This window comes from Paramormyrops kingsleyae, chromosome 23 (genome assembly GCF_048594095.1).
Source record: "Paramormyrops kingsleyae isolate MSU_618 chromosome 23, PKINGS_0.4, whole genome shotgun sequence".
Lineage (NCBI taxonomy): Eukaryota > Metazoa > Chordata > Actinopteri > Osteoglossiformes > Mormyridae > Paramormyrops > Paramormyrops kingsleyae.
Genome location: NC_132819.1, coordinates 18,238,042 through 18,260,824, shown reverse-complemented (window position 1 = coordinate 18,260,824; position 22,783 = coordinate 18,238,042). Strand labels below are relative to the sequence as shown.

The window sequence follows — 22,783 nt, the reverse complement described above, 5'->3', positions numbered from 1 at the left end:
CAAATTAAAACTGCAAGTCAACACATGGAATTCAGAGCTCTTAATGAGACTGAAACCTGTACCCGATATACTCTAAAAAGTGTTGTCTTCCACCGGCACTCCTGCTATGAGGAAAAGGCCTTCAGCATAACTTCACCATTCTACCTGGGTCTACATCAACAGCATAAGTTCCCTCCTCCTTCTACTCTTAACAGTAATCGGGTAGAGCAGGTGAAAGAAGAAAACGTTTGCAGTAACTACACTGGAAATGTATATACGAGGACCTGAATGCTACGAGCAGGACTCAGCTGAGAAATAATGCAAGCATTACCTGATACAGGATCCAGCTACACCTGACTCGCTGCATTATTCACGAAGCTGGCACAATCGGTCGCATGCAGATAATGTCCCTTTCACAAACACTCTCTCTGGGATTCAGGACACTCCGTCACCGGACACGGAGCGCCGCTTGACTGAGCACACAAAAGACAGGGGCAGATTCAAGAACTTTTGCAATTTGCATTCATCCTGTCTTCACATAGGCCGGCATATTTCGAATGCCGCACTGTGGAGTGTCCGTAATGCAGCGGGACAAGCTGAGTCCCCACAGGGTATCATGTTAACCTCCCATCCAAACAGCCCAGGCAAGCACTCAGTTACAGTGAGAGCTTCTTCTTACTGCAAAACCTTGCCTTATTTGTCCTATTAAACTTTTAAGTGGTCTTCCTTCTGCAGCTAGACCATTTCCAAATCAGGACTTCTTTTCCTGTACTTCTTAGGAAGCATTTTAACATCCACAGTTATGGTGCAATTGCAGCTTGTTATAAACAGTGAATATTGATAGTGAATGCCAGCATTTTTAGCTCTATAGCTTGAAAATACTAGCATGGTTAAAAGTGATGGACAAATTGGTATTGACATGTGACCAGGCCACCAGATGACTGCAGCTACCCATCCTGGAACCAGCTGAGGTGCTTAATCAATATCCAGCAAGAAACTGAGAAGGTCGCAAAGGTCGCTATTGGAAAGACAGCTGATAGACAAGTGGGTTTCCTTTGGGTACTCCTGTTTCCCCCCGCAGTCCCAGTAGATGAATGCGTGCCTCAAATCTGCCCTCAGTGTGTGAGTGTGTGCCCCGTGATGGAACAGCATCTGATCCGGGGTGTACCCTAGTCTTACTCTTCCTGGGAAAGTCTCCAAGCTCTCTGTAATCCTGTACTGGATAAGCAGCTGTGTAACATGGAAAGACGGATGGAAGGATGAATGGATGGACAACTGGAATTGCTTTGAAGCAGAATGGCTTAGAACACAGTTCTGTTGCTATCTCTTGGCAAACAGATTATTCTTAACAATAGTGTAAGTTTGCGGCATTTCCTGGACATCCGTTCCATGTTTCTAAGCCTGCGCCTGAAATTATTTATCAGTGGCATCCTTATGACTATGAGATGCAATGAAAAATGAAAATCCAAAGGTGTTTATTGATTCATCAGCCAAAGCAAGCATTTCATTCTACAATGTCTGACTCCAAATCTCCAAACTTTCTGTACAACATTATCATTCTTTGCATACGGTATGTGTGATATCTTGTCCAGGACTATCAATACTGGCAGAATTTAGCTATAAATGCCAAGTAAAATGGCCAGTCCTTCAAATCACTCATTATTAAGATATTCCATACTTTTAATGAAGATGGAAAAAGTAATCAGTAGAAAGGCCCAAAACCCTATTAACCTGATTCACCGTAAAGGGCTGAACAGCATACGACCAGTTCTTTGCTAACTTGCGCGTAGCTGTCGTTTCATAAGTACTTAATACATACACGTTTTCTGAGGGATGCAAACTTCCAGCATACAGCCAGATCTGTCTATCAGTAGTATTCTGGTCGTCCGTAAAATTGGTGTCTTTTGCCAGACGACTTCCCGGTATTTGCCGGTACCCCACTTCCGGGTAGGAACATAGCACCGGACGGCTAAGGTCAGCTCTCCTCCAAGGACCCCGGTTCGGCTAGGCTAGGCTAGGCTAGGCTGGCTGGCAGCCCACAAGCGGTCCAGTCTCTAACCGCACTCAGTATAACAGGTGAAGTAACAAAAATGAGCTACATCCCGATGCGTCGAGTTAAACTTCCCGTTAACCAATTAAGTTATTATTTAAAGGGCGTAGCTCAAGGCTCGCGTACCTCAGAGGGACAACCGGGCTCCGGGGGTGCTGTCAACGCAGCCTCCGCACCTCACACAACCGAAGGGCCTGCGTACCTCAGTGGGATAACCAAACTCCGGGGATGCTGTCAGTGCAACCACCGCACCTCACATAGCGAAAACACCTTCATTCTCACGTTAAGTCACAAGCAGTAGTCTCTCCTTCGCGATACCATAGAGGAAGACGCGTGTTTAGTACCTGCCATGTCTACCCGCACTGTAGTAAAGGTTTTTCTTAGAGCTGTTCCGTACCGGGTGTAGCTGGATGCTGTCAGCCATCTTGGCCGGATTGTACACAGCGTGACGTCACCGACGGCCGCGGAGGGCGTCGCCGTTCGCCGGCAACGTGATATCAACGCACGCTTTACCGATTGGTCCACTTATAACCCATGATTTCTTACCACCAATAGATGTTAAATGCGTTGAGTATTTGTTGCTATAAGGAAGCAAGTCTGGTTGGATAGCGCCGCTCTGATTTACTGTAAACGAGCTTGTGGAAGAGTATTTCAAGGTCTGTCAACCAAAATGTAGAGAAAAATTTGACTTTGTATGTAGGAGTGTTATAATTATAAGCCATAAAATACGAATTCCAGCTCCCAGAGAAGAACTATAAAAGTGTAAAATCTGTAAAACACACTTTCACCAAAGATATAATAAAACTATGCATTAAAGTGCAATAAACATTTGCATAAAATATTAGATTTGATCACAAAAAAAAATTATCAATGACTTCTGAAAAAAAACCAACACCACCTTTTGTCATACGAAACACTAGCATTATCAGAGCTGGAACCATCAAATTTCTGGGAACCATCATCCAACAAGACCTCAAATGGGATACGGACATCTTCTCCATCACTAAGAAGGCCCAACAGCGCCTATACTTCTTGTATCAGCTAAATAAGTTCATGGCTAAGTTCTGCACGGCTGCAGTAGAATCAATTATTACATCCTCCACCTGTGTCTGGTTTGGCTCTGCAACATCGCACTCTAAGAAGAGACTGCAGTGTATAATGCGATGCATGGAGAAGATCATTGGTTGTCAGCTCCCCCTGTTTGAAGCCTTGTACACATCTAGGATGTGGAACAGAGCCAAAAAAATAATGTCGGATCCCCTGCATCCTGGCCTCTCCTTTTTCCAGCATCTTCCATCCCAGCAAAAGCAGAGAATAAGAGCCCTGAGCCCAAGGACAAACCATCACCTTAACAGCTTCTGCCCCCAGGCCGTCAGCCTTCTAAATAAGGACCCATGAGAAGTTGTCTCATAATCTAACCACCCACTGCACAAGCTTCATTAACTTACAGAACTCATTTGCACAAAACCCAAGCTGTTTGCACATTACATCCATCCATTTATCTATTTATTTCTTTATTTATATTGTCTACATGCTTGCCTCATCTTTGCACATCTCCTGTAAATATATATTTTTTTGCTTTATTCTACTTATTGGTCCATCTAACTTTACTTCTTGATATTTACTAGTATGTTTAACTTTGCTTCTGTCACGACACCACCTGCATCAAAAGAAATTCCTTGTACTTCTCTGTCCTTGGCAAATAAAAGATTCAGTTTCAGATATATATATTGTTTGTTCTTTATTGGCATTGTGAATCAGCAGCTAACACTGGCTCCCCTGGCACCGTGACTGTAAATTGCAGAATATGCAGGTTTCTTCAAAAAGTTGTGGTTAGGTGAACTGTGAGTGCCCGTAGTGAGTGATGTGACTGCATATGAGAGGAACTGTGAGTGCCCGTAGTGAGTGATGTGACTGCATATGAGAGGAACTGTGAGTGCCCGTAGTGAGTGATGTGACTGCATATGAGAGGAACTGTGAGTGCCCGTAGTGAGTGATGTGACTGCATATGAGAGGAACTGTGAGTGCCCGTAGTGAGTGATGTGACTGCATATGAGAGGAACTGTGAGTGCCCGTAGTGAGTGATGTGACTGCATATGAGAGGAACTGTGAGTGCCCGTAGTGAGTGATGTGACTGCATATGAGAGGAACTGTGAGTGCCCGTAGTGAGTGATGTGACTGCATATGAGAGGAACTGTGAGTGCCCGTAGTGAGTGATGTGACTGCATATGAGAGGAACTGTGAGTGCCCGTAGTGAGTGATGTGACTGCACATGAGCGGATGTACCCTGAGATTGACTGGCATCCCATGCAGGTTGCATTTTGCTCTGTACTTCTTGGGATATTCCCTTGGCCAACAAGCTACCCTGCACTAGGTAAGTAGCTGTGGTTGTTTTAAATTAAGCCAGGCTTCCACACACCCTTAATTAATGGCATGTTGTATAAGACATATCACTGGGTGCACTGGGACCACATCCCTGAACTGCTTCTCAGTTGTTTATTTCCCATTTCTCTCTTTCAGCTTTAAATGAAAGCCATTTAAACAGATAAAGAGTTTTTTATTAGATGTGCAAATAGGTACCAAATTTTTAGTTCACTGGCATGACTGAGGCATGGACATGAGACTGTGTAGAGAGCTGCCTCATCTGCGCAGCTGTGACTGGTGCTGGTGCCAGACGGGACTCGTCACCCCCGTGATGTGGGCCATCTGAGTCACAGGGACGCTCCGCGAGTGCACACTCTTCTGTTTGTTTACCTGGGGCTGTCATGATTTACTGACATATACTTTGTGTAATGATTGATTCTAGCAACTGTTTGTGCATGTTACTGCCTGTGTTTGTATATTCATTTTAAACATTTATCATTGATTGTTTTTGAAGAGAGAAAGCATGGAAGTGAATTCATTATTTCACATTATCTCTCATTCATTGTCATAACACCACATTGCGGTGTAATGAGAAGACTGATAGGACCAGACTGAAGACGAAAAAGATACATAAGAAGCTCTAAGGACCGGTATTTTCAGACATTAAAACCGCACTCCGCATTATACAACTCAGTTTCAATGAAACATCTAAGTGTAAATAAAATATTTTGGAAAAGATATCTTAATTAGTGTTAGATTTTTCCCTCATAAATGTTATGAGACAGCAGAGAAGAAACTGAGAAATAGAGCATATTATTAAATGTCTGCAAACATTTAGAGAAATTGAGTGTGCTTGACTACAGCTAAATTTAGGCACAATTACTCTAATGTCAGCTGTGGTCCTTTTGAAATAGGAAGTCCCGTTATGATCAAATAGTAGTGCAATGCTCGGCTCTTTAAAATAGTCATTCTCTGTGCGCAAGAGCCCATCATGAGGTCATTGTACACGCAAATGGACCCCAAGTTTGTCTTTTGCTTCCTAAATGGGAAAAAGTTAATAATCAGACTGGCTAATTTCTGAATAATTAAAGAGAATGTAATCTCATCAAGGGGGCTGCAAAAGCGATTGAGTCAGACTCCCAGGGAGGGCGGACAGATTTGTTTGGCAAGAAATGACCACATTGTCAGCCTAATGACAGAAATACGTTTTCAGTATTTTGAGAACAGCATAACTTTTAATGCATTTTTAAAGAGATGCATGTATAGACACTAGGGTAGTATGACAATTATTGTGCGTGAAACAGATGTAGTGATCCTGTTTTAAATATTTGACTTTTGCTGAAAAGTAGAAAACTTCAAAAATGATACATAATGCTGTGTATTTTATTCACAAGTAAAGAACTATGAGAAGAATCCGCTCCCTACTGGCTGGATATACAGGGTGATGAACCTTTCTTTCTATGGTATTATAAAATAATCTTCTTACCAAGCAGAAAAAAACAGGCAGATATTAAAAATACAAAAAGAATTCAATCTTATTTGAAACTCATCAATTATTGATATTTACAAATTATACTGGGGACAACATTGAATGAAAACAGACAACAAAACATAAAGCATATAAATGAAGACATTTTTAGGGGACATAACAAATCGTTTTAACCCCTGTCTATATATATCTCATATATCCAGAAATGCAGTTTTTGAAAATCCTTCCTTAAGAGTTATTTATTCTAGGAAAAATTCAGTATTGAAAATCCAGAATAGAAACATTTGTGTGTCTTGTTATAAGTCATGTTTGCTATGTAAGACTTCAGTGTCCTCAAAGTTAAATCACAGGGATTTATTAAGATGCATTTCCTTAGTTAATATTAATTAGTTAATATTCATTTAGTTAGTCAATATTCATTTGTTTGCCCTTTTTCATTTAAAATTGAGAATTGCGTAACTATGGGAGGTATTTTCTGCAAAGAATAAAATGAAAATGATAAAATGAAAATTAAAATGAAACTAAATTAAGCTAAATGAATCGGAAGCTGCAAATGAATAGCTAACTTAGGCCCCGTGTGACTTTTCCATTAGTTTGGGCGACACGGGCAACCATGTGCAAGGAACACAAGGACAACGGAATCAGCGAACGTACTGAGAAGCGCAGCAGTGATCCATAGCTCCGCCCACCGCCTCCTCCAATTAGCATATATTTGCACATTGGGAACTTGAAAATGAAAAAGCAAAGTAAGAAATGAAAAGTCAAACTGGAAAATGAAAAGGCAAAAAGGTTTTTTAATTTTATTTTTAAATTTTTCACATCTGACTCATACATGAGTGGAAAATTCAAATGCAAATGGTGCTATTTCATTTTAATTTTCATTTTGTTGGGATTTTTGCAGAAAATACCTCCCATTCGTAACATCTGCTGGATTTATTGTCCATCAGCCTCGTCATGTTCCTCTCACAAGAACAAAGAAATAGGTAACACAAATTCCATGTGTACTCTTACTCCTGGGTCATTGATTTGTTTTTTTTTTTTTTTAAACTATTCTCTAATTTTAACATAATGATCTCATCCAATGTGTAGTCATGGCAACCATCAGCATTAAAGAAACCCATAATTAACAGGCATCCAAAGAAACACATTTAACTATCTCTTGGTCTTTTTTTTTTGCATGTTTCATGAGAGCAGCTTCGTGTTTTCATCTCAACAGTGTGGAATAAGTCACTATAGAGGAGGTTTCTGTTGCCACATTCAGCATATACATATACAGTATGTCACATATGGAGAGATTACGTGTTGTTATTAGGATTAAGAGATTATGACTAAGACTGGGATTAATGAATGAAACGAGGCAACCTTTCATTTTAAAACGTGCAAACACATCGCCATGACCTTTGCCCCTCAAAAAGGTTTGTCTAATTCTTGTATGCACTACCCAATATGCATACAAATATGTCTTTATTCTAATGTAATTTAATTGCCTTCGATTTTAGACTCCTGGACCCTTTTATTTGGAACAAACTGCTTTGTATAACTTTCAGAAATCAGCTGATCATACTAGTTTGTGCAAATATATGATAGTTGAAGTACATGTGCTTGATCTACAAATAAAACATCACATCCCCATTTTATTAAAAGAAAATTACACTTTTGTCTTTATTAGAAGTGACATTATCTGCCTAATATTGGTACTCCACATATTAGAAAAAAAAAGAATTAAAAGAGGACTATTAAATATATTTTCCTATACCCGCATGTTTTATATTATAAATACTAAAGACATTAGTATTACACAATGATGAAGAACTAAATGTAAAGATTACAAGAGTTCAAACATAATTCAAGTTTTCAACGTGATGACAGAGAAATCAGTCGAACAAGGACACAATTCACTTTAGGGCCTAAAAGAATCTCATACATTGAGGCCCACTTTTTGTACAGTGTACAGAATAAGATTAATCAGATGAAGGCCTGCTTTGCTCTGTGCAGATGACAATCACATCACATTGTCATTTCACTCATAGGAATAAGAGGCTAGCATATCATCGACGTGTTAGGAAATTAGATAGAGGCTGATTTCTCTAAAATAAGTCAGATTAATTTTAAACAAACAGTATGAACAAAACGAGTACCGTGCACCTGAAACATGGTGTTCTAGAATAATGAATGCGAAAAATAATACAACAAAATTAGAGCCAGATAAAGACAAATCAAACAAATTTCTAAGAGATGCTAAATACTAAAATTCCAAAAGGAAAAACATTTTCTGTACATAACATAGTACATAAGTATTCAAACACACTTAACGGCTGAAGCTGTCTTTTGTAATTTGACTTGTATTTTTTACGTTAATTAATCCCAATCTCTTTGTTTTCCTCCATGAACCTGGAGAAGGGGTGCACCCCTCTCACGTCCATGCTCGTTTTCTCAAGACTTAATATGGTGGGGCTCTTGCCATTGTGCACTCTGTCCAAGCCCCCCGACAAACTCCCCAGGGAAGGAATGCCACTACCCCCCAGGGCAACGGGAAGTTGGGGGATGCCGCCATTCTGAATGACGGAGATCTCGTTGTTCTTCATCGCTAGACCGTTGGTGATCGCTGCCGCATACTGGTTCCAGAATCCGGGGTCCACGTTCATGGCTCGCACTGCCAAGTCCTTTTGGAACATCTCGCTGAATTTCACGGCGTCACTGCCCAGTAGAGTCATGGGGTTCTCCACCGAAAGACGTCGCCCCCTTCTGGCTGGTGCGTTGTTCCACATATGAGTGCCCATGTGAACCTAGGTGGTAGATTCCAGACAGCAGGACTTTACTTCTATAGCCATGAAAACCTGTAACCTCTATATTGATTGTGAATGTTCTCACATAGTAACTGCTGAAGAAAAATATATAACATGAAGTAACCACATAGTCTGAAGCTAAGAATTCTGATAACATTCATCTGAAATATTTTGATCGGGTAATTATGCCAGCAGCATTCTGATTAATATATTCTTAATGGATGACTTAATGTGACATAAACATTAAATTTAAAGGAGTAAACTGTAATTATCATAACAATTGCTGGTTTCTCAAGATGTTCTAAGTAATAATTTACGAGAGCACATATTCAAAATATGGTAATTTATGTGGTTTGTAACTTCCATCTCTAACACTAAGAATTATATTGTTCACGTTATTTAATGAAAATCCTAAAAGAAATGCTACTATTGTATAAAAGCTCCTTTGACAGTTTTAATTTGGGCCATTATGTCCTGCCTGTCATCATATCAGTGACATTTTTATATTTGGGATCATTTTTAAAAGACGAAACACGGGCTTAGTAAACACTCCTAATCTAATTATGATATATTACAAATTGGTCATACTGAATAATGTGTTTCCCTAAAAACTTTTTCATATAAATAACAGGTAACTCTTTATATTAACTGCACCTTTATAATGTATTCATATGTCATTCAGTTTTAATATACATTAGTCATATAATGTTTGTTATTATCATTTAATGTTTGTTATTAATATGTAAGGTATGTTAAGGTGTGTTAGGATGTTAAGATATACTTACATGCTGCTTATGAATGCATTATGACGGAGCACTGAATGTTCTATAAATGCATTACAAAGGTATTATGAAGGATCAGTTAATGTAACATGTTACCAAATACTGTAACATGGGTAAATAAACCAGAACTAATTGTTAAAAATGACTAACCAGAGCACAACAGGAAGCTGAAGTGGAGTCTACTCACCTTCAGGTTCCCTTTCGTGGTGAACGCTCTCCCGCAGACGGAGCAGCCGAATGGTTTTTCCCCAGTGTGCGTGCGCTCGTGGATCTGCAGGGCACTGGCGGATGAGAAGTTCTTTCCGCACGAGTGGCAGTTGTGCTGTTTTGGGGTCCGGCGAGGTGGCGCTGTGGGCGCCGGCATAGATGTAATCCCGGGGCAGAGCGCCGTCTGGGGAACTGCGGCCATGCCGAAGGGTAAGTGTGTGCCCTCGCTGGCAGAGATTGGCTTGATGTGGCCATTCATTTCGATTTTGACCATGCTGGGTGCTGTGCTGCTGACGAGGCTTGGGGCACTTTGACTTGGACCTACGGCAAACAGGAGTTCACACATCTCAAAAGACAGCCCTCAGTATCTGTGAAAGCATGATCTGCTTGAAACCACCTGTGACCAAGACATTACAAACCATGAGGCTCTCTTTCAAGCCGCTCTGACTTAGCATTGACCTTCACTTTCGGAAATTTTGCACAAATTGCTTACTACTTTGAAACTTACCATGCTCTCTGCTCAAGAACAGCATGTTAAATTGAGTCTCTTGCTTGATGACAGGTTTGCTGAGCTGGTCCGTAGTCAGGTTCAGTGCCCCATTCTCAAATGTAGGTGAGGGAGACTCTGGTTTCTCACACTTGACAGTCGTTTCTTGTGACTCTTCAGCATTGTTTGTGCCTGGTGACTTTGAGGGGAGAATCCCCAACTGGCTGAGAGTTGGAGAAAGGGCTTGAATGGAACTGGAGGACTCAGAAATTGCAGGGCTTCCTGCGCTCTGGCTCTCAAGGTCTCCAACTGCAGAGGATGAGTCATTAGTCAAGTGATCCTGGTCTATAAACCCATTCTCCATTGACTTAACCCCAAAGGAATGGCTCATGTTTACTGCGGAGTCAATGACTTTCATTTGATTATCCTGGGCAGCAATGCTGGAAATTACTGAAAGAGAAGACAAGCTGGCAGATGTACTAGAATTGTTGATCTGGACTTGAGAAAGCTCTGTGTTGCCTTCCTTGAGTTCTACCTCATCATCCACAGAGTTGTCATCCATAAATTCATCATCGTAACTGCTCATGTTGCTGAAATCTTTTTCATCAAAAGAGAATTCAGTGTCCATGTCTGGGAAGTCTTCGAACATGGGCGTGTTTGGAATCTGACCCCCCATGTGCATGCGGATATGCTGCTGGAGGACCACTGCATTGGTGAACTTTTTTTGGCAAATTGGGCAAGAGTGCTGAACCCGCAGTGGAGGCTTTGCTCTATGGACTCCAAAATGTGTCTTCAGGTTGCCTTTAGTGGTGAATGCCCGGCCACAGACTTTACACTTGAAGGGCCTTTCCCCAGTGTGAATGCGGTAATGCATCTTCAGTGCACTGTGGCAGCTGAGAACGCGGTGGCAAATCACACACTGGTTGGGGTCTGTCATCTTTTTGTCAATGTTTTCAACCAGCTGCTGCAGCTTTGAGGTTTCTGAGGTCTGCATGGAGTCGAGGAGTCCCCCGAATGGAAACTTTGCCTTGAACTGATCACCGACTGAAGAGGGTACAGGGTTGGAGATAGGAGAGGTGGGAATGTTGGAATCCATAACCTGTGGGGTTGTGACTGTGGTTGTACTGGTACTGGCTGAGAGGACCTGAGGGCTTGGGGTTTTATCCAGTCTGGTTATGCAATTTGAGGGCAAGTGAATCCCCTCTGATTTACAGTCTGCGGGAGAGGAGTCATCCCGAATTGGGAGGCGTGGAGATTCTGAATCAGCAGGAGTACCAAGTTCAGTGCTGAGATTGGGAGACAATGACGCACATTCACTAGATGCAGGGGAAGGCCTCTGTGGAGACCTATTCAAAGGAGTAAAACTTGGGGAATCGCTGTAGCTACCCAAACTTGGGAGTGATGGTGGAAGTTGGAGACCCACTGAAGTGGGAACTGTTGGTAAAACCGGTTTACTGTCTAGCCATGTTGTCCCTGGCTTTTCAGGAGGAAATGACATTCCATAGGGAATTCCAGAGCTGGTAGGCACATTGTCGAGGTATTCTGGTACAGGGTACGGATTCATCTGGATGTGAGGATACTTCTCTTTGTGCCGCTGGAAGTGAACCTTCAGGTTCCCCTTGGTGGAGAATCGGTTGCCGCAGATGTTGCACTTGAATGGCCGCTCCCCGGTGTGCGAGCGCAGGTGGATCTGCAGGGCGCTGTCGCTCCCGAACACCTTGGCGCAGAACCGGCACTTATGCTTGAAGAAGGGATCTTCTGAACTGGCCTTGGTGTCAAAGATGGACACATTGGGTGGTTTCCCCTTGCGATGCTTCACCAGGGCAGAGAGTGGATCTAGTGCATTTGCTGTGGCAGCGATGCTGGCTAGCGGGTTGGGGAATATGACACTGCTTGAGGAGCTCGGAGGTTGTAGCGGTAAGTTAGAAGGAGAGCTGCGCAAGTGGCTTAGTCCCTGTGACACGGGGCTTGAGGTGCTCAGAGGTTGGGGGCAGCTGCTGCCTTTGTTATTATATGGGGGCAGCAAAGATACCATGGTGCAGCTGGAGGGACTCGCATCTGTATTCGCAGGAACAGAAGTGTTGGTGCTCGATCTCGGACTGGATTTCCCGCATGTGGGTTGCAGGTTTTGTACCGGGGGCCTCTCCGCAGCCGATGCTAAGGAGAGAGACGCCTGTCCGTTTACAGCACAGGACATTACAGCTGGAAGCGCCTGAGCAGGGGGAGCACCGCAGCCCTGAAGAGGGCCTGCCCTGGTCACTGAAGACGAGCTTTGCGCAGTCGCGGCTGCATTCAGAGCTAGCTGTACGGGCTGCTTGTTCATCACAGCCACCTGGCTCCAAATCTGCTCTATGAGCTGCAGTTGGTGGATCTGCTGCTGCTGCAGTGACATCAGCTGATTCAGTATCATGGGTATGGCCATTGTGGTGGTCCCGCTACCAAGCCCCGCGCGGAAGCTCTGGGAGAACTGCGCCACGGCTACCCTGGTGCTCTGCAGAGTCTCCAGGGTCACGTTGGTGTTTGGAATGCTGTAGCTCATCATAGAAGATGGAGAGAGGATCTGAGGTAGAGATTCGGTGGCCGGCTCAGATGGAGGCTCGGGCTGCTCTGGGTCCGTGGATTTTTCAGGGGATGGTTCCACTTCCATCGGTTCGTTTTCCTTTTCGCCGTCTGCCTTTTTCGTCCCGTCCTCAACACTCGCCTCTGCAGGCGAGTGGCATCCCTCCGCGTCCTCAAAGTCAGCCAGGTCACCGGGGCAGCAGGGCGCCGGCGAGAGCTCCGCAGGACAGGCCAGCTTGACCTCGCTCTCGCTCATGACGAGCACCGGCGCGTTCTCTGTGCAGCTCTGCTGGTGCTCGCAGAAGTCGGCCCACTTGAAGAACTCGCCGCAGCACTTCTCGCAGACATGCGTCTCCTCGCTGCCGCTGCGGCTCTCGTTGCCACTGTCTGCATCGTCCACTCCTTCCCTCAGAGGTACTGTAACGATAAAAAACAGCCAAAAATAAGAAAATGCCCACAAGTCATACAATACAATCTCCCTACTGTTTTTTCCTTTTGTTTTAACATAAGTAAAATCAATTGGCCTCATTGTACTAATCGCCCTACTTCACCAATTATCAAGACCCAATTTTTGAATTCACTCTCCTAATTCCCATCTAATCCGTTTCTTTGCACAATCCATCACATTATGAGGGATTATCAATTGTGGCTACTGTTGCTTAATGAAATTCCATAGTAGCTATTGATTTCCAATACATTCATACAATTCACAGCTGCCTCATCTACTGGGGTACAAATTAAGGCTGTGATTGATTCATCTGGATTCTCCTTTGCCAATATCAGACAAGCTCACTTCCACAAGAATATAAAATATCATTTGGCACTTAATATTTTGAAAATAATATGCGGTAGTTGGGTTTCATCAGACTAAAACCTGTCCGCTTTAAATGCAATAAGTTTTTGATACTTATAATTATTCAAACATTATTTTCTATTCGGAACATTATTTGGTATATTGCCTACATCAGAATCAGTGTTTTTTTAACTCTTCTAAAAATAAAATTTGAAAACTGCAGTTGGTTACGATTTTACTTATTTCTTCCTTTTTCTTATTAAAAAGTATATTTAACAAATGACATGCTGGTGCCCAAAGCCAAAAAGCCACTAATTAGTCCCACATGTTTATTTCCTGTTGTCGGAAATTGCTTCCTCTCCATGAGCAACCTTCATATGCCAAATAATGAACATGGTTCTACTTCACACTGGATCAAACGTCTGACTGCATGAGAAAAACCAGGGACGCTAGCCACATGTGTGTCACGTAACATATGTGTACATGAAACAGTGGCATAAGAACTTATATACAAATTAATAAGATATATTTTGCATTAAACATTAAATATAGATGTTTAATTTGTTTCTTTGCATGAGAAATCGAAATTGATTAAATGTAAATAAATGTTTTATATTAATTTTAAATGTGGAATCTAAATCAAAATATGAGGCAAAAATCATAGAATACAATTAAGCAGACATTCATTATTTCTGAACGGAAAAACAAATGTGTAACTAAGACTGCAAATAAATGCTTGCTGTTCCAGCTTCCTTAATCTACACTTTTTTGATGCACACTTTTTAAATGGGCATTTTCTTGCTGAACTGCTGATGTTTCAGAGAAAAACAGGCCCAACTGTGGGTTGGTGGTGATTCATCCGTGAGAAAATGTATCTTACGATTTCCTGCCAAAGAGGAGGGCCGACCACAGGACTTCTTCAGATCTTCTTTACCATATTATTAATTAAGAGAACACCTGTCCTAACCTATGTTAAGTCTGTTCCTCAATTGTCACTTAAGTTTTCATTTTTATAATTCATTTCGATGACCAATTCTATCTGTAAGTAAACCTCATCCCAAATATTACTAAAATGATTGAAAAGGCAAAGTCTAGCATTATATTATTATTTTTAAATATAATTTTACATTCCAATAAGATATTTAAAATCACATCAACATTATTTTCGTTGACGTTTAGGTGAAATGCACATCAATATCATAAAACTTAAAATCCCAGTGTCAAACGGTACAGATATTCAGGGACATACTGGTTGTTAGTGGATGCATGAAACGTTTTTTTATAACCTAGATAATGCATTTAAAAATGTGTCACAGCACATATTTAAGAATGTTATTTTGTTTAATGGAATTTAAGATGAAGACCATGGAGTCAGTTATTCAGTCAGAGCTTTTCAGAATAAAAGCCTGACATCCTTTAAACTTGTACAGAATGCATCTACAAAATTAACACCAGAGAGAGCACACTGCGCCCATACGGATACACTCCAGATCATCAGCAGCACATCCTTGGCTGAATCATTTAAGTGCCCTTGACATGCACGTTTAATGCAGAAAAAAATAAAATAAACATTATACCGGACACTTTTATTTAGGAAGATGTTTTATTTAATTTTACTTTTAATCTGATGTTATTTGATTGTGCACGTGGTATGTCTTACATGAAAGTGAATGCTTATATTATGCTTTAGTAAGTATTTCTAAGAGCTAACTGAAAATATGCCAAACCTGAGAGAATTTATTTAGAAAAAAACAGTAATGTCAAATAAAATACACAAATGTAACTATACATATAAAATATATAGTTGTTTTAAAGCAAGCTATTAGTCTGATTTCTGCTCTATTACCATATCAAACTGAACAGAAAACAAAAAAAAATGCCCGTGCCGATGTATTGAAGACTCTTTTTCATACAGTACCTGAGCCTTAAGGACAGAGTAACAGCGAGTAACTTTTTGCACCATCGTTCTCACATTAAAATCAAGAACAAAGACTTATTTCCATGACACACTTTCTTTTCTCGTGAGATTGATCCAAGCGTGAGGTACTAAGAGAAGGTTAACTAGATCTCCAAGGACAATTACAAAACTGCGTGACATCAATCAAAGCATTCTTTTCATGAAAGCCATTTCATGACATCATGGGTATACATTTTGGATTAAACACTATATTTACGAAGACAAACTTGTCTAACTTACGTAACCTTGGAACATTCATTATGTGTGTGAATATGACTACAATGTTGAAGTAAATTATAGTAAAATCTGATAAGTGGAAAGAGAAATTCTCTTAAAACTCTTAAACAATGTAACTGTAAAAGACAATGAAATGGAATGCTGTTAGATAAAATTCCTGTTTTTCCTACTGACTTAATGCAGTGACTATTCAAGTACCAGAAGGCACAGAACTGCAAGAAAGTTAATCTTGAAAAATCCCTTCAAGTAGGGATACATTTTCTTCTTTTTCCAGAATTCTCCAGGCCAGTGTGGTCACAGGAGCTGTTGGTGGGCCTTGTGGTCAGGGGAGGGCACTGATGTGCTAAAGTATCTGTGGATCCTCACTGACTCTCTGCCGCACACATCAAGATCTCCCTAAACACCGAACCTCAATCAGACCTTATCTGACGTAACCGTAAAGTCCCTAAGGCAGTAATCACACATTACAATATGTAATAAAGCACTATATTTTTTTTGCCATGGCGCTACATCATGCTTGCGGCCCCACTTTTTCTCTATTGTACTTGTGTGTTTGTGATCGTTAAGCCATAATTAAAAGACTGCGACGTGCAAAAGGCCTAACTTTTCTCCCGAGCATCCATGCCACACATAAGTAGGTGGTCCGGACGTCAGCTACACATGGCGATGCTAAATTAAACAGGGACACAGACTGCACCAGGAAAGACGTCCGAAGTAGCCATGCTATCCCAGCCTTTCAGGGATGCAGAAAAATCCAAGGGGGGGTGCAAAAAAATCCCAGAGCTGATCAAATGCTGGGAGAGCAAATCTGTTATTAATATACACCATTAATGCTCGCCGCAACATAAATAGTGCGATATATATCTGCTGTTGTTTATTCTGGTAACTACTTGCTACACCAGTATTATGTGCTAATTTGCCACAGAGTAGGAAGTGAACTTTGATGGTGGCAGGCGACTAATTTTGTACACGGGAAGGAGTCGAATGGGAGCGATTGCGGCAGGGATGTTGCTCAGTGGGACAAGACAGGAAAAGCCCAAATCGGAGCTTTATGGGGGGTGGAGGCCGTGGCTGGGGGGCCAAAGTCAGCCTGACTGAGGTGTTTGGCGGACTGACCCCCAAAGGCAGGCTCAGATGGTTTTATCGGGCTGCTGTGGGGAAGTGACTCTTAAACACCCATTCTTGGAGGGGATGGGCGTAGGGGGGGGGGAGACAAAAATTCGTTAGCACCCCCTGGTGTTTATCACATGCTTCAGGGATGTCACATGCAAAGACTGTAATAGGCTACACCTGTTAGGATGGGAGACGGGCAAAGGAACTTAAATAAGACATTGTAATCACAGCTTTGCTAAGGAACATAAAAAAATAAATGCTGTGAGACAGGCTAAAAACAACTCAGAAGAGGCAAAAAAAATCTAATCTTAATTTTCTTAAGATGCTACCAGTCCGGGGCATTAAATTACAAAAATAAACCAGGTTCAAACACAGCTAGCATGACGGACTTTGCTGAGGCAGATTTGTAAACTTGGCTATGCACCGAACATGTGGTTTTTTTTTAATATTTATACAATGTACCCATTTGTGAAATTGGTTCAGCTAATTCCTGATTTGTAGCAAGGAATTACCACAGGTCAACACGAGCACATTACTGCGGGTGAATACAGATGTGCAGGCAACTGTACCCAACTAAAAACTGCTTGTCATTACGATTCTCTTAATCGAGAGACTGAATTTAAATGACTGATACAGGTCTGAAACGGATCAGCACGAGTAGGTACCACACAATAATTAACTAATTACTCATTCGTGACCGAAACACTCTCTGGAAATGTACACGGAAATGTATCAAAAGTTTATGTCATTAAAAGTTAAAAAAGGCTAATTTTCATAATGGAATGTAATAGTCACAAGGAAAAAACAAACAATGTAAGCCACTATGCAAAAACTTCCAAAATAAAACTATTGTGAAGTTGAGGCTTGCGTTGTTTTTCAAGAAACACGATCTAAACACACACACACACACACACATCATTCTGATAGCCAGCAGCATGTACGAATGAGATGAATCCCACATAGCACACACTGTCGTTTTCCCTTCCGTCATTGTTACATTAATTCATGAGTGTTTGAGTGAGTGCACTTCCTTAGAGCTGTTAAAGTAGCTATGTGAAATGCAGAGTGTGACCCTTCCCTGTGCACGAGATAAGCCCCGCCTCCTTCCTATTCTTTGTGCATTTTCTCTCTGTATACATGCGTATTTCAATAGACAAGCCTCTGCATTCGATACCTTTGAAGAAAGTAATCATTTTCGTACCTGCTCACAAGCACGGCCTCTCCAATCACCTGACTGTGGCGCTTTTTCTAACTTAATCGAGCTGATTGTCTTGCTTCTTGACTTTGCATGACAGTAAGTTGAACAGGGCCCCCACAGGAGAGTGCAACCCACTGTGGCTGCATCCCCTGTGAGATGATCCCCTGATGGATGCCATTTTGCCACAGGCCTTAATCTGCACACTTTCCAGCTCCCCGGGTGTCTGACGAAACAACATACACTAAGGCTGTGAGATGTATCGAACCCTAGTGATTCTGTAAAACTGCACGACTCTGATTAAATGGTGTAACTGACTGCAAACCACTGAAGGGTACTGGGCAAATGAAGCATGAAAAACAAAGCCGTTCCAGAGACAAACAAATGCTATGGCAAGTACTTCCTTTTTTGTGTTAAAGTACCTAAGCAAAGCTGTGACTTTGAACATAGCAAGTCTGATAAATATCACCCTTAACAAATACAGATTTTAAAAGTGCATTACATTAGTGCGGGTTATAATTAAACACACCATAAGTTCTTAGATATAAAAGAGCATCATTTTCATCATTAAACTAACCAACTATATAGGGAATTTCAAGTTTTGCTAAAGAAAATACACAAGGTATGCATGATTTCTGGGTTCTTATTTGACAGATAAAATATAAAGGATTATCAAGGTTTCTCTATATTTTGCATTATTAGTGAATTTCATATTTATATATACTCTGATGATTCTTAGATAGAGAATACATCAAAGTTCTCCATTTACACAAAGTGCATAGACTTTCAGTTTAAAAAGTTGAATGCTATTCTGGCATTCGGAGACTAGAAAATGGAAATACACACACATTCTTACCACACTGTTTATTAATAAAACCTAATTGATTTTCTAGGCAATGAAACGATCTAAACCTAAATTGATCGTTGTGGCATTTTCAAACGTGACTCATCCTCAGTTTAGTCTCTTTAAAAGAAAAAATTCCTTAATCACTTTGTGGTGTTTATGGTGATTCCAGGCACGGTGTAGCTTCTAAGCTTTTGCATGCTATATAAATACGGTTTTATTCAGAATTATTCACTGATATTGAATGTAGTTCTCCCACAGAAAGTCTCTTTCACGCTATTAAAATACATCCTTTCAGCTGATCATGTAGTCAGTCACTGGAGGCGATACAAAACGAACCAAGTGTGAGAAATTCTACGTGATGAAGTAAACAAAAAAATTTCCATAACAATGGGATGAACTTCATTTACCCAGGCATATGCAAGCGTTTCTTTAACTTCGTCAATTGAAATGGTGAGAAAAAGCAGGAGAAAAAAAGAGGAGTGAAAAACAGTCCCTGCCAAAAGTTTCTGATGTATTTCACTTAGGCTTCTCGAAAATAGTCTAGACTGTATGTCAAAATAAATATGCTTAAATCATAATTTTGTCTGAGAAATGTACACGGTTAAATCTGTAAAGAAATTTCATCCAGAACACACGACTATCATTCGTATTATGCGTATTTATACAAAACTGCGATTGGATCTCGGTCACGTTTAATACAGTATCATTACAAAAACAGTAATTGTGCCGTTTTGTTATTTTCTGTCGTTATACCATAAAGCGTTTATGGGACATTTAAATATTTCCGATTTAAAGTAAGAAAAATCCTTAGCAACATTCCCTATGATACACTGGAATGAAAATCCTGAGTGACAAATCTTAAGACCCCGAGAGATAGCCACTTATTTACAACCAAATGTACAAGAAATAGGTTGCAATCATGCAGACTGAAACGCCTTATCCACCACTATTTTCAGAAGATATACATTTTACGAGACCGCTTAACGATGCTATTTAATTCAGCTAAAAATGACAGCGATATTTGTGCATCTTTATCTGGCTTTAACAATTAAAGATTCATTTGAGACTTAAGGATGTGTGCATGAAAAAAAGGCCACCACGTTTCTGCCAAATGTTCTTTACAGTGAGCTCATCTGCCTTTGTATGGAGCATAAAGATGTATTAAGTATCACATAACAGCACACTGAGATCAAATGGAAAATGTTGCTGCTGCCGTCCATCTCTCACTTACACCGGCTCCGATATGGACAGTGTGACCGGCACACAGTGAACTTTATGCCTATAGCCACGATTCAGTTTTTCTGTCGTTTTGAAAGCGGACAAAAACACGGATAAAGCGACGCTGTCACTTAATTCGGGCCCACCATAAGGCGAAATAAAAAGAAAAGGAGGGGGGGGCGCCTTCCAGTTTTTCTGGACGCTACTCAGAATACGGGAAAAGCAGTTGCCTATGAAAAAAGTCTTTATGAGACTCGCCCCAGAAGCAGTTTCACTCTTTACTTTGTAAAAAAAAAAAAAGAAAGAAAAAAAAAGATCATGATTATAATCAAAATAATAGCGAAATGTTTCTAGAATTATTTTAATTTTAATTCGGATAATATTGTTTACACTTTCTTCCAACGATCCCAGATAAATATAGGCTACAAAGTCAAATTAACGTAAACCTTTCTAACCATATAAACCCAACACAGGTAAAAACAATCAAGGGGATATTTGCCGTTCAAACTACCCAAGAGTGTAAGGTATAATTATTAGTGAGGAAACTTTGTGAAAATGACTGAAAGTAGTGTGCCGTCATTAAATCGTGCCAACTATTCCGTGTGGCCGATAAACGGCATGTTAAGGAGACTCACCGTTTTCAGAAATTACACCAGCTGGCTCCTCGTCCGACTTGAGGTGCTGGGGGTTTGCTTGCTTGCGGCGGGACATGCTGCTGCTTCACTGCCTGCTCTTCCTGCCTTTAGCAGAGACATTAGCGGCGAGCGGAGGGGAAATGTCCGCGGCTGCCGAGTTGCAAAAGTACAGAAATTAGCCGGTGTTGCCGTTGCGCGGATTGCGCATGTCGGTATATAATTATGATAGTGAATAATGCATCGCGATTAATGGTGCTGTGTGAGAAGGATTGGCTGAACTCCAGCCGACACACACTGGCTATGGAAATGAGGGATGGACTCAGCAATTAGCCGCCTCACTCTCCAACTGTCCGGGTTCACTATTCCCCGCCTGGAGGAGCGCGCCGGGCAGCGCTGCCTGCGCCCCGCACGGGGTCCCGCTTGGAGAAGGTCAGGTATTTTTTGCGAGTCTTGCCTTCTTCTGGCTTGTGGAAATCCGATGCCCAGCCTTCGCGGAGCCCTTTTTTCACTCCAGCCCTCTCCTCTTCGCTGCCACTGGCTTTAATACTTATTGAAAATGAAGCGTGGAACTTAACAACACTTTTTCTTGTCCATTTAAAGGCTTTATTGAAAAACTCTCTATTTCTAGTGCCGTGAAAATCTCAACTTTCATTCTTTTTTACACGTTGTGTCGTCTTATGTCTAGACACATGTTTTCCGTTGATTTATTAATTCGATTCATTTTAAGTATTTGGAAGACATTTCGTTTTCCTTGCACTAAGACATAACTTTAGATAAGTTAATTTGTGGTGGGTAGGTGATTATCTTTTGTTATTTATTTATTTTTTTTACTATACACGCAGACACCAGTTCATTGCCAGCTACAATTAAGGTGTAGGGTTTATTAATCCAGAGCCTATGGAGAAATCAGTAATCGTAAAATTTGCAACTGGAAGTTTTCTATGGAGTCGAAGTCTTACACGTCCTCGAGGCCATCATTCGCTCAAAGTACCATTTACGAAAAAAGGAAGAAAAAAACTTTTCCAGTCTTGCTTTTATATGAATAACCGTTTAAACGTCTTAGATCCGCGTAGCGCATAATACCACGTTGGATAGTAAGATCGAGCCCCCGCTGAATTTTTCTGCTCAGTCTACTCGGAACAAGACCATTTTTAAGTTACAATGCACTGCCGTCCTTTTGCGTATTTTCACTCCTTTTACAAAGACTCAGAAATAACAGAGCGACAATAAACGCTTGACTGTTGACTATGATTAATCATTTGGTGATGACTGTTCTGTAAGAAAACGTTTCGCGTTGCTGATGTCCTGCTCTGTAGCTCCAGTGCGCGGAAAGGCGGCTCGGCGTGTGAGACTCGGTCTCTGCACTACAACTTTTAGTAGGACACGTTGCGGTGTGTGACCGCTAGGATGTACTACACCGTTACTATTTGAATTGGCCTGTGTGTGACAGGGTATCATTCTGAATTTAATACCATATCAAAAACTTATGCATACATTTTGACCCAGAAGTATTTGTATGTATTTGAATCACGCATACTGGAATTAAACCTGCAAAATTAACAAAATATTTGGGATATTAATTTTTTATATATGCTTAGAGCAATCACCATAATACTAAGATAAATAAATAGATAAAAAGGAGTAGAAAAAAGGAAATGCTTTCTTTAAAAGATACATTATGGCGTTTTGCCTAAATGTTTTTCTATTAAAAATATAACATTGTCTTGTATGTATTAATAAATCCCTTCATTTTTTATAGGTTTGAGAAACGTATGGAACTCAAGTAATAAAGTTTTAAACACTTGCGCACAGATGTGAAAAGCAAATGCAGTAATTTAAGTAACTGTCGCGTAAACGTAAAGATGCCAGACAATGTAAACATTGCAATAGCTAAAAATACGCACACTTATATTTAAAAAGATTATACAGTGACAGTCGACCAAAATGACACTTAAGGCCACGATTTCCAGTGCCTCGGTTCACATTGAGATATAGGTTACATTACATTTCGTTTAGAAATACTGGCACCTGTTAATTTGCTTCATTTTCAAACTAAACATTAGGGCAGGATTTTTCTCGCCCTCT

The 22,783-nt window shown here is 40.9% G+C and overlaps 2 protein-coding genes across 6 annotated transcripts in view; both read right to left on the bottom strand.

Annotated features, from left to right (window-relative positions):
- atp9b (ATPase phospholipid transporting 9B) overlaps positions 1–2,506 on the bottom strand; it is a 58,219-nt gene extending 55,713 nt beyond the window's left edge. For 2 of the 5 annotated variants that reach the window (XM_072705377.1, XM_072705378.1), the window contains exon 1: positions 2,374–2,483. In XM_072705377.1, the coding sequence (XP_072561478.1) occupies positions 2,374–2,453 (80 nt within the window). In that variant the 5' untranslated portion in view covers positions 2,454–2,483. Of the gene's footprint in view, positions 1–2,155; positions 2,347–2,373 lie in introns of those variants that run through there. The other 3 variants (XM_072705380.1, XM_072705379.1, XM_072705381.1) reach the window with 3 other exon arrangements.
- Positions 2,507–5,762: 3,256 nt separating this feature from the next.
- Positions 5,763–22,140, bottom strand: LOC111852248 (sal-like protein 3). The gene is made up of 4 exons (XM_023827913.2): positions 20,699–22,140; positions 10,166–13,120; positions 9,638–9,978; positions 5,763–8,668 (listed from the first exon to the last, which is right to left on the bottom strand). The coding sequence occupies exons 1-4, from the start codon at positions 20,772–20,774 to the stop codon at positions 8,237–8,239; spliced, it is 3,804 nt and encodes a 1,267-aa protein (XP_023683681.2). The 5' UTR covers positions 20,775–22,140; the 3' UTR covers positions 5,763–8,236.
- Positions 22,141–22,783: the final 643 nt, after the last annotated feature.

What these genes read in the sequence shown, in the direction of transcription:
- LOC111852248 (XM_023827913.2), bottom strand. Translation starts at nt 20,774, where the DNA reads ATGTCCCGCCGCAAGCAAGCAAACCCCCAGCACCTCAAGTCGGACGAG. An exon ending in TGGTGTAATTTCTGAAAACG is followed by an intron (nt 13,121 to 20,698) that starts GTGAGTCTCCTT and finishes TTATCGTTACAG; the next exon opens with TACCTCTGAGGGAAGGAGTG. An exon ending in CCACGAAAGGGAACCTGAAG is followed by an intron (nt 8,669 to 9,637) that starts GTGAGTAGACTC and finishes TCTACCACCTAG; the next exon opens with GTTCACATGGGCACTCATAT.